This window comes from Miniopterus schreibersii, assembly GCF_964146895.1.
Source record: "Miniopterus schreibersii genome assembly, chromosome: 12".
Lineage (NCBI taxonomy): Eukaryota > Metazoa > Chordata > Mammalia > Chiroptera > Miniopteridae > Miniopterus > Miniopterus schreibersii.
In genome coordinates, this window is record NC_138112.1 from 10,066,283 (window position 1) to 10,078,292 (window position 12,010).

Consider the following 12,010-nt stretch of genomic DNA (forward strand, 5'->3'; position numbering starts at 1 on the left):
CTGCCACATTTTCTTAGTAAAAAATCAACCCAATCTTCCAGTATTGAGACGCTTCACTTGGGGCGGGCGCTTGTCCTCCAGATTCCGCGTGCCCTGTAGCTGCGGTCACACTCGCCTCCAGATGTTAGATTCCTGGGAGTTCGGTTCCGCAGAGGTGTGACTAATGGACACGGGGGGATGCGGTTTGCAAGCCCTGATATGAAGTTGGTTATCAAAATCCCTGGGGCTGAGAGGATTGCAGGCAATTGCGGGACTCTGATGAAACCACAGGTGGGCTTCCTCTCCAGAAGGAAGGCACCAAATACATATTATACAAATGGTTTTATACAGTTTAACCTGCCCTGAAACGGATTCATGGTTAATAACTCCCGATGGAAAAATGTTGCATTCTGTCTTTCTTATCTGTTTGTTTCCTGTCCTTTTATTAATGTTTTATATAATTGTTTCATTTGCTATCTGAGCTATGCTAAGGAGGTTTGGGCATGCAGTGTCCACATGGGAGCCAAGAGATTAATGGGGGAAACGGCAACCCTGAGGGCATGGCACTGGTGACAGCAATAACTTGGGAGAGATCTTGGGGAGATGGGGCACGGTGAGTTTGGGGGAGAAGAACTGAGCCAGAGAGTCCAGCATCCCCTTCCCACTGGACGAGTCACCTCTGTCCCTACGCTAGGGCCCAGGCTTTATTTCGGCAGCTAAGAAGCAGTTCCTTTATGAATCATGTAATTCCCTTCTGACGCTGAGCCGGTTAGTCCTACGCGGTTCTGTGAGAGCAGCGTCCAGCTCCCAGGCGGGGCAGCCCGGACCCTCGGGCAGTGGGTGAGACCTCTGGCCAGGACAGGACGAGAGGGCAGAGTGGAAAGAGTGGCTTTGGTAAGGCAGCTTGAACTTCAGTCGTGGCCCTTTTGGGGCTGTTGCTAAGTTTACTCATCCATATACACCGGCAGGCCCTCTGACGCTGCCTAGAGGATTAAATATGTAAGATTGAATTTAGAGAGTCATGATATAGATAATTCAAGCTAAATCAAACCTCATTTACCACAAATTTAAGGTCCTCTGAGACAGTTAATTCTATATTACATAATACCTAGAAAAGAAAAAAAAAATCACTTTTTTTTAATTACACCAAAGAAAAACCCTGTTTGAAGAAGGTATTTCCAAATCTGTAAATATTTAAATTTTAAGGTCTATTGAATCTAGTCTCCATCTTTTGCTGTGTTTTTTTGCCTTGCTTTACTTGGGCTCTTCAAACCCTGTCTTCTCTCGAAGCCCAGCTTGAGGCCCACCTGCCCCTTATACAGACAGTAGAGCCTACGTCGATGACATGTTGGCGTATAAAGGAGATAATCCAGTTCTGCCTTTAGCACAGGGCCCAGCACATAATGAGCAACGTGGACATTAGTGGAAGAGGATGGTAGTGGTTATGATCATGCTTTTTCCAAATACTCTGGTCAGCATTTGACCTTATTCTCAGGCCATAAAAAATAGTTTCTTTCGCCCTGGCTGGGTGGTTCAGTTGGTCGGAGCATCGCCCCATACACCAAAAAGGTTGTGGGTTCGATTCCCGGACATGGCACATACCTAGGTTGCGGGTTTGATCCCCGGTCAGGGTGTATACAGGAGGCAACCGATCGATGTTTCTCTCACGTGCATGTTCCTCCCTCCTCCCCTCCCTCTCCCTTCCTCTTTAAAAAAAAAATTACTTTCTGTACTACTTTTTGACACTTAGTATCCTAGTTTAGATGTTACTGTTTTATCACCACAATGAGATGGCAAACTTCTTCATAGACAAAGATAGGCACTGTAAAACTTGCTGAATTCGATTGGCATTTACTGTCCCTGCAAGCCACATGGTCTTCATTATGATTCTCCTTCCTCAACAGAAAATGAAAACGCTGGCGGAGAGGAGGAGGAGCGCCCCATCTCTTATCCTGGATAAAGCGCTGCAGAAACGGCCCAGTACCAAGTAAGTGGGAGCTCTGCGTTACGCGTTTGATCTGCGCTGCACCCCTGTGTGCGTAGGGTTGCTTGTTTGTTTTTTAGTGGCACCAGGATTCTCTGTTTAATAATAGGAAATGGGGTTTCTGAGGTTGGTTAAGAAGGCCTAGCCTCTCTGTGAATCATAAAGCATTTCAGAGCTGGTATGTATGGTCGGGTTGCTTAAAACTGACTCAAAAGTGCATCTCACATCACGTGGTACACAGACATGAAGGCTCTGCATACAGTTAAAGTTCATTTATAAAAATAACGAGAAATCAGAATACTAAAATAGGAGTTATTTTAACCACCACATGGTTGCTGTGCATAAACGTTTGCCTAGGTCTTTATCATAAGGTGACGCCTGTGCTAGGATGTAAGGCGAATTTTTACCCATTTTAGATACGAGGAAAGATTAGGATCATTAAAAAAAAATGGAATGTCGATTTCTTATAGGTATTACTGGTTAAATGAATTAGTGACTCTATTAGTGAAATCTGAAGGGGAAAAACAAGCTAAACATCTGTTGGAATGGCCATTTCGCCTGTTGAGGCTGAATACCATTTCACTGGGCATTTTAAGAAAATCGTTCATAATGTGTAGAAATTGAGTGGATATTCAGTCATTAACTTATTAATTTTTAAGTGGCATTTTTAACTCAGGAGTTTTATGTTCAAAGGAGTCCTGTGGTGATTTTCTCCTGCTCTGTGAATCCTTTTTTGTAAAAAGAAGTCCTTATCACCTTTATTTAAAGTGAGTGCATATCTGATATTTCTATGAATGATGTGCTAATTTAACATAAAATCTGTGTGGAAGCATGGCATTTTTTTCATTGCCCAAAATAAATTATATAGCTAAATTCCAGTTAGTGAAACTTGCAAAATCCTTAGGTCATTCTCAGTACTCAGCAAATTCTCAGACTCAGGCAGCCCCCCACCTGTCCCCAAAAGACATAAGCTTTAGTCATTGGTTGATCAGGAAATGTAAATTACTTTTTAATAGAAGCCTAATAAAAATTTAATTAGGAAGAGATCCTTCTGCCAAATAAACAGTACATTTCAGTGCCATATATAAATTACTTAGGTTACTGTGTATCTTTGCATTAGTGTGGATAAAAGAAAATGGTTATGTCTTCACAGTTTGACCTTGATTACCTAGAAAACTCAGGAGAAAGAATTTTTTATGGGAGGTAGAAGAGAGGAGGCAGAATTATCAGTACAACTTTTGAAATTCTCTTAAACATCTGTGAGTTTCATTTCAGGATAGAAATAAATGTATATGCATAGACTTTTATATGAAAAAAAGGTGGCATATGGTTTAATAGGATTGAGGACAGCTGATGTAGATGAAATGCCACATTAGAGAAAATGCTAACACTCGCCTGGCTTGGTGGGATTGTTCTGAGTTAGAGCCAGTATAATGTGCCGCCATCTCCTACCTCACTCCTGTCTCCCCATTGCCTCTGCAATAATTGGTGCTTACATGAGAGCCAGTTCCCCACATTCCTGCCTCAGAAATATGATTGCGTTTGTGTCAAGTAACAACAGGAAAAAAGCTGAAGTTGAAGTTGCATGTGTTTTAATCTTCAGTTTATTTCCTATGAGTTTCTCTGGGACAGTAATATGAGTACTTACTGCTAGGGAACAGGACCTTTGCTGTCTTAGAGAAATAATGCTTTTACTCTGTGTCATGTTGGTGGTTAATGTATATGACACCACCCCCCGCTGGTAAAAGCTGTTGGGTGCTGCATGTATACGAAGTATTTTCAAGTAAAGTAATCCCAGGGTTGGAAAGAACCTTAAAGGTCTTGTAGTCCAGTAGTTTCCAAACCTGTCAGTATTCTGCAGTGGGACCCAGGCCTGTTTTTCAACAACTCTTCAATGATTATTTGTTCAGTTATTATTTGTTGGTTGACTTCGTGAATGAGCGGGTGACTCCATTTCCAAACCAAAATAGGAACTTAGTAAGTTAGCACCGTGGTTTCTGACTCTCCTGCCCTCCTTTAAGTAGCCAATACGTAAGAGACATTCCTTTGTCATTGGTATCACTTGTGAAATTCTGGCTTAGGAAAAAGGGAGTTTCCTTTTAACAAAATAATTCTGAGTTATTATTGGGAAGTCATTTCATGCAGCAAAATACCACGAGAACTCACGTGTGTGATCCAGAAATGACGCACATGTTGGCACTCTTGCGGTGTTTCTGCACTGTTCACTTACGGATAAATTCAAACTCTCCCTCCAGAAATTCACTCATTTTGATATGGCCTTCAGCCCATATCACAAAAATTACCTGCTTTTGTTTAAAATTACAATCTGTCAGCGCTTTTAAGCTGGTATTCACCTATCTATCTACATCTTCTCCTCCAAGTCGGTTTCTTGTGTCTGTGCTGTTTGCAAGACCTTGTGCTAAGAACTTTAAGTATATTACCTTTTATTATTTTTTTCATTTATCTTTATTGTTGAAAGTATTACAGATATCCCCTTTTTTCCCCCACTGACCCCTCCTTCCCTGCCCCAGGCCTTCCCCACACTATGGTCTGTGTCCATGGGTTATGCATATATGCATATAAGGTATTTGGTTAATCTCTATATTACCTTTTAAATCTCTGCTCTGTGCTGCTGAGAAGAGAAAAAGACGGTGCCAGAGGAGCACTGCGATCCGGCAGAAAGTGCTTGGGCTTTGGCCGCATTCATGTGCTGGCTCTCCATCCTGACTTTCTGTGTGGCCTCAGATAAATTAACCAGCTCTGAGTCTGTGCTTTTCTCTGTAAAATATTGATCTAATGCTCACATTATAGAATGTGAAATGAGAAAATAACTAAAAATGATCAGAAGATTGACTTAGTTATTAGTTGCATCTTTCCTTCCCATAGATATATTTTATTATCAAGGTTCAGACACCCTGACTCATACAGTGAAGTCAAGTTTGTTAATGAAAAGTGCCTACTTTATCATCACAGGATTGTGTAACTAAAAGTGATTCCTTGGGCCTGTCTCATTATATAGTGGAAATTGAGTCGAAGACTTGCCCTAAGTCACACAGTTAACTCAGCATTGGAGGTGGGACTGGAAACCCAGGTCTTTGGTCTTGGTGGAATATTCTTTGCATTATACAAGCAAAAGTTGTATGATCGAGTGTCTAAAAGCTTGGATTCTAGAGCCAGTTTCCAGGTGTGAATCTCAGTACTGCCCCTGACTAGCTGTGTGGTCATGGGTAAGTTTTTAAGCCAGAAATAATAAACAAAACCTACCTCATAAGGTTGTAAGGCAGACTAAGTAGGTCTTACATATGTAGAGTAGTCTGGTACCTAATCCATGCTACATGTATAAAGGCTATTTATTATTATCACTAGCGATAGTAGCAGTAGTAACAGCCGAAGTAGAAATACACGTTATCCTGGTGGAGAGATTCTTCCCGTCGCACTTGGGAAGTAAAAATATGAAAGATGCCATCTGGAAGCCAGCTAGATTCTAATATTAAATTCATTTCAACAAGACAATTATATTTCTAGGTCTGGCCTGAAGCAAAATTAGCTCAGAACGTTTTGGATTTATTCTTGACAGACCCTGATACCTTTTGAGGTCTCCCTAGGAGGAAATTCAAAGGATGCCTAGAATGACTCTGGGAAGTAAGGGCTTGAGGCACGTAGGATTGGCCTGGTTTGCTCGGCCGCTTTAGGTGGAGAGGCTCTAGGAGGTTCATATGTGCCAAAGCCGTGAATCAAGAGCACACACAATAGAATTTGCTGGTAACGATGCTGGGGTGAGGGAGCCAAATCAGAAGGCGTTGGAGAACTAGGGAAGCAGCTGTTTGCTAACTGGCTTCGACTTTCTGTCAGCTCACTCCTGTTGTGCATCACCACACACACACACGCACACACACTCACGCACGCCAACAATGTCCTCATCTGACTGTCCCCCATTGTGTGCTACAAGTTCTTCATCATCCTATTTTTTTCTCTGTGATGTGAGCGTCGTAACTTTAATATTAGTCTAAAGTAGATAATAACTTACCATACTTTCAAATGCAAGGAGAACATCTGTACTTCAGAGTAGTTTAGTGAGGGTCATGGTCAAATCTTTCATAGCAGAAGGAACACCTCTTCCTGTGATAGTTCGGTGTGAACTTTCCAGAGATGACCATTGGAATAAACTGAATGACCTCCTGAAAGCCACTCTTGTGCTGAGACTCTACGATAGTTATGGTAAGTTTGATATAATTTAAAAGAAAAGTCAGTTTATTTTTTCTTTTTCTTTTTTTTAATATATCTTTATTGATTTCAGAGAGAGGAAAGGAGAGGGAGAGAGAGAGAGGTAGAAACATCAATGTTGAGAGGGTCATTGATCGAGCCCACAACCGGGCATGTGCCCTGACCGGGAATCGAACCTTGATCACCTGGATCCTAGGTCGACGCTCAACCGCTGAGCCACGCCTGGCCGGGCAAGAAAAGTCAGTTTAAAAGAGAAGTTACTATCAAAATGAGCCAGTCAGAGAAAGACAACTATCACATGATCTCACTCATATGTGGAATCTAATGAACAAAATAAACTCATGAACAGAGTAGATCCAGAGACATAGAACCATGGATAGACTGATGAATCTCAGAGGGAAAGCAGGGTTGAGTGGGGAGAGATTAACCAAAGAACTTATATGCATATATGCATAACCCATGGACACAGACAATAGTGTGGTCAAGGCTTGTGGGGGGGCGCACAGGTGGATGGGATCAGTGGGGAAAAGGGGACATCTGGAATACTGTCAACAATAGAGATTTAAAAAAATTTTTTTTAAGAGAAGTCATTAGACTTTCTTTTGGAATTCTGTAAACCTTCTATGCCTAGATACAGTTTCTTGGTATAAGACTTTTAAATAAAAATTTGAATTTCAGAGGTTTTTTTAAGATATTTAAGGCCTTTTAAAAATTACAGTAAACTTTAGTTGGCCCTTGAACAACATGGGTTTGAACTGCATGGGTCCACTTATACCTGGATTGTCAATAAATATGCAGTTGGCCCTCTGCATCCCAGGTTTTATATTTGTGGATTCAACCAATCATGGGTCTGTATTTTCAGCGCTGAGTTGGGAAACCATGGATGCACAGGGCTGACCGTATGCCTTGTTTTTTGCCATTTTATATAAGGGACTTGAGCATTCATGGATTTTAGTATCTGTGGTGCCCTAGAACCAATAACCTTCAAATACTGAAGGACAACTGTAGTTAAGTTTTGGGGGACACAAAAGTTAGAGATGGATTTTCAACTGCACTGTTCTCGGTGCTCTTAACCTCTGCATTGTTCAAGGGTCAACTGTATATGGACATGTTATCTTAGAAAAATAAAATCTGACCCAAATGACATTCACTGTGCTGCCTTGCTTATGTGCCAGTTGGCTCTACAGAAGGCCTTTTCCTACAGTTTTGGACAACGTGTTCTGAGGTTTTAATTGATAGAGCCGTGGACGATTCAAGGTCTATGATTAGAAGAGCACAAAGTAGAAATTTATTACATGGAGATTGCCAGTGGCGTGCAAGATCCCTTCTTTCCTTGCAAGGAACATTTTCCAAAGTTGTAAAATTCAGATGTAAAGGAAAGAGACAGCAATTACTTTATAAGGTGGCAAAGTTGGCAAATTTTTACCAAGATGGAATTCATTGCTTTAAGCGAAAGGCATCCCAGGCCTGCATATCACTTTATTGTTTTCAAACGACTTTTCATGTTCGTTAGAAATGATCAAATGCATCTGTTCCTGGTGTGCTGTGCTGTTTGCCTGTGGTACGATTCTGGGAGGAAAGCTTTAGAAGATCTTATTAAATCTCCCCACAGTCTAGTGGGCTTTGGCAGGGCCAAATTAATTTATTTTCACACTTGCAGAACAGCACATCCATTTAATTTCTTCGTTCCATCTATAGCCTAATTTGCTAATTGCAGTTCTGATTTAGTTTTATCTTCCATTTTGGCACAGGGAAGGCACCACCTCATTAGCAAATGTTTATTCTTCCTTCCTCACCTCTCTCCACAGGGTGCACAGGCTTAGGCTGTCCTAAGACATCCTTACAGCATTGGGCTAGTTACTCCCTTCCCAGTACAGCTAGGCTTTCTCAGAGGAGCGGCATGAGAACTTTGGCAAATTCCTTAAGCTCCCCAGGCCTCACTTTCCTCGTCTGTAAAGTGGGGATAACCTCACAGGGAATTAATAGTTAATATTATAATGTACCTAGCACATTGTAAGTGTTATATAAGATTTTTATTAAATAAAAGTATCCAAAATATAAATCTTTGTGCTGCCCAGTCCCACAATGTATAATTTTCCTAGCGTCCCAGGCTTAGGGCTTGTCTTCTCAGCTTGACTACCTGCTTTTTGAGTGATGGGACCATGTTTTCTACTCTTCAAATCTATATGCACAGTGTGGGCATAGAATGGGTATTCTGTGAATATCAGCTACGCTGAATGAGTGATTCCTTTCTCCCCCTAGCTCAGTAGAACGTCTCTCAGGTGGAGTGGAAAGAGGGTAAGAGTCCACTGCTGCCAGCAGCAATATAGGCAGTGTCAAAAAGCCACCCAAAGAAGTGACAGCTCTGGGGTGACCAGCTGTTCAGTGTATACTAATTTGATGCTCACATGCTTAACATGTTATCTGCATCATGTCACTGCCATTGGTTCTCCGACGCAGAGCTCCTGGTGCGATGAGAACACGCAGAGAATGGATTCTAGCCCCTGCTCTGTCACCAGATGACCCTGGTAGAACCGTCTAGCCTTCCTGCAGCTAAGACCCTCCTCGCCTGTCAGCGGTAGGGGCGGGGAGAGCGTGGTTGACTAAACCCTTTCCGTACTTCCTGCAGCGGCCCTGAACTCTACTCTGTGCTCACCCTCTAACCAGTCACAGGGGAATAGAAAGGGGTATGAATAGTCACTGCAAAGCCTTTTGTCGCAGCTCTGAACACGTCCTCAGGAGTGTCTCTGTCACACCGCTGAGGAACAAGCATGCCTTTCACCCTCTTTCTGCGCAGAGGTCAGGCATTTGCTCGTGTGGGATTTTTGGTCTGTTTGTTCATCATGTCATTTTGGTAGCCAGCCTCCACAGTGACCCCAGTGAGCCCCACTTTCTGGTAGCCACTCCTTTGTGTAATCCCTCCCCTCGTTGTATCAGAAGTGACCTGTGTAACCGATAACGCGTGGCAGAAAGGATGGTCTGTCGCTTCTGACATTAGGTCATGAAAGACCGAGCTTCTGTCTCAGTTGCTCTCACACTCTGTCTGAGCACTTGCTCTGGGCGAAGCCATGTCCTGAACAGCCCTATGGAGAGGCCTGCAAGGGAAGGAACTGAAGCCTCCAACCAACAGCCACGTTAAGTGAGCTTGGAAACGAATCTTCCAACCCCAGTCAAGTCTTCAGAGAATGCAGCCCCCGCGTGATGCAACCTCATGAGAGACCTGAGCCAGATCCATCCAGCCCATTCCTGCCTGGTCCCTGGCCCTCAGAAACTGTGTGAGATAATAAATCTTTGTTGTTTTAAGCTGCTGTGGTTTTGGAGTGATTTGTTATGCAGCAATAACCAACACAGCCATCTTCAAATTATGGAACTAGCTTTCTAGAATGCTTATCCCATGTACTTTGTTGGAAAGGGGGCCAGACGACATTCTTTCTTTTTAAACACCTTTATTGAGATACAGTTTGTAAAGTGTGCAATTCATTGGTTTTCAGTATATTCACAGAGTTGTGCAGCTATCACCACAATCTTGAAGCATTTTCATGCCTCCTAAAAGAAACCCCATAGCCATTAGCTGTCATCCCTCATTGTCTCCCATGTCCCTTCTCCCTTTATCTCCAGCTCTGAGCAGCCACTGGTCTCTTTTCTGTCTCTAGAGCTTTGCCCCTTTTGGACATTTTATATAAACCCAGGCATGCACCATATGCGGCTTTTTGTGACTGGCTTCTTTCAGCTAGCATGATGTTTTCAAGTTTCCTCCGTGTCGTAGCTTGTATCAGTACTTCATTACTTTTAATTTTCAAGTAATATTTTATTGTTTGGATAGATACAGCACATTTTCCTTACCCACTCATCAGCTGATGGACATGTGAGTTATTTCCACCTTTTGGCTACTGTGGATAATGCTGCCATGGATGTTCATGTGCAAGTTTCTGTGTGGACATTTCATTACTCTCGGGTATGTACCTAGGAGTGGAATTGTTTGGTCATCTGATAACTCTATGTTTAGCTTTTTGAGCAACTACCAGACTATTTTCCAAGGCAGCTGCACCGTTTTACATTCCCATCAGCAACGTCTGAGGGTTCTGATTTCGCCACATTCTTAGCAGCCTTGGTATTTTCCGTGTTTCTTACTATAGCCATCTTGGTGGGAAGAGGTATCTGGGACAGCCTTAGGGCTCACCTCATCTGTTCCTCTTAGGGACCACTGTCCTGTGCTCTTGTTGTCCAATATCTGAATTAATTGTTTCAGGGTTTTTTCCTTTCTTTTTTTAAAGTTTAAGTTATTTTAGCATGGTAGGGAACCGAAATCTTTATTTTAATGACTTTTTATCTTTAGTATTTCCTCCCTTTCATTTATTTTTTATTTTACTTGTTCTTCTTTTCCTAATTTCTTAAAATGGAAACTCAGATTATAGGTTTTAAACCTTTCATCTTTTCCTAAAATGAGAAGAGTTTTCTTAGCACTGCTGTAGCTGCGTTCCACGTGTTTGGATATGTTATGTTTTCATTCTCATCTAGTTCAAAATGTTTTCTGATTTTCCTGTGATTTCCTCTTCTATCAATGGTTATTGATTTTTGCTGTTTAATTTCCACATATTTTGGGACTTTCCTGATGTCTTTCTGCTACTGATTCCTAATTTAATTGTATTGTAATTGGAAAACATACTCTGTGTGACCTCCGCAAATTACCTGCTAGGATTTTTATTAGTATTGCACTGAACCAGTAGATCAGTTAGGGTAGAATTGGCACCTTAAAAGTGTTGAGTCTTTCAACATGTGAACAAGATATATTTCTCTATTTATTTAGGTCTTTTTAAATATCTGTCAAAAGTGTTTTATCATTTTTAGTGTACTGGCATTTTACATATTTTGTCATTTTACCCCAAGTGTTTCATATTTGTAAATAGTATTTTTATTTAGTTTTTTTCAAGTGTTTGTTGCCTGTATGTAGAAATACAATTGATTTTTATACATTGTACATTGTCTATCATGCAACCTTGCTAAACTCACTTACTAGTTTTAGTAAGTTTTTTGTTGGTTTTGTTGAACTTTCTACAGAGACACTCATGTCTGTGAGCAAGAATAGTGTGACGACTTCTTTACAATCTAGATGCTCTTTATTTCCTTTCCTTGCCTGATTTCTCTGGCCAACACCTGCAGTATGGTATTGAAGAGAGCAGTGATGGTGGACATCATTGTCTTATTCCTGATATTAATAGGAAAGGAGAAAGGCCCTTCTGTTCCTGGATTGCTGACTTTTTATCATAATCGAGTATTGAATTTTGTCAAAAATTCAATTTTTCACCATCTATTGAGATGATTGTATGATATTTTTGTTTTCAATTTGTTAGTATGTGAACTATATTGACCTGTTTTAAAATGGTAAAGCAACTCTGCATTCTTGGAATAAACCCCTCTTGGACATGATATAATGTCCTTTTCAGCTATTGTTGAATTCAGTTTGCCGAAAGGTGTTTTCAGAATCTATGTTCTTGAGGGATATTGGTTCGTAGTTTTCTTTTCCTGTAATGTCTTGGTCTAGCTCTGGTACCACGGTAATGCTAGACCCTGAATGAGTTGGGAAGTCTCTCCCCCTTCAGTTTTCTGGAAGAATTGGTGTAGGATTAGTATTATTTCTTTCTTAAATCTTTGGTAGAATTCACCTCTGGAGCTGTCTGGGCCTAGAATTTTGTTTTGCTCATTTGTTTTCTGGGAAGGCTTTAACTACATGTTTCATTTCTTTCATAGGACTATTCAGGCTATTTACTTATTTTGAGTAAATTGTGGTAGATTATGTAGTTCAAGGATTTTTTCACTTTATCT

General features: G+C 41.2%; 1 protein-coding gene across 1 annotated transcript in view; it reads left to right on the forward strand.

Moving 5' to 3' along the window:
• The window catches only part of ARHGAP20 (Rho GTPase activating protein 20), a 100,507-nt gene that overhangs the window by 17,103 nt on the left and 71,394 nt on the right, over positions 1 to 12,010 (forward strand). Inside the window, exon 2 of the mRNA XM_081155570.1 lies at positions 1,884 to 1,966. Within this exon, the coding sequence (XP_081011696.1) occupies positions 1,884 to 1,966 (83 nt within the window). The remainder of the gene's footprint in view (positions 1 to 1,883; positions 1,967 to 12,010) is intronic.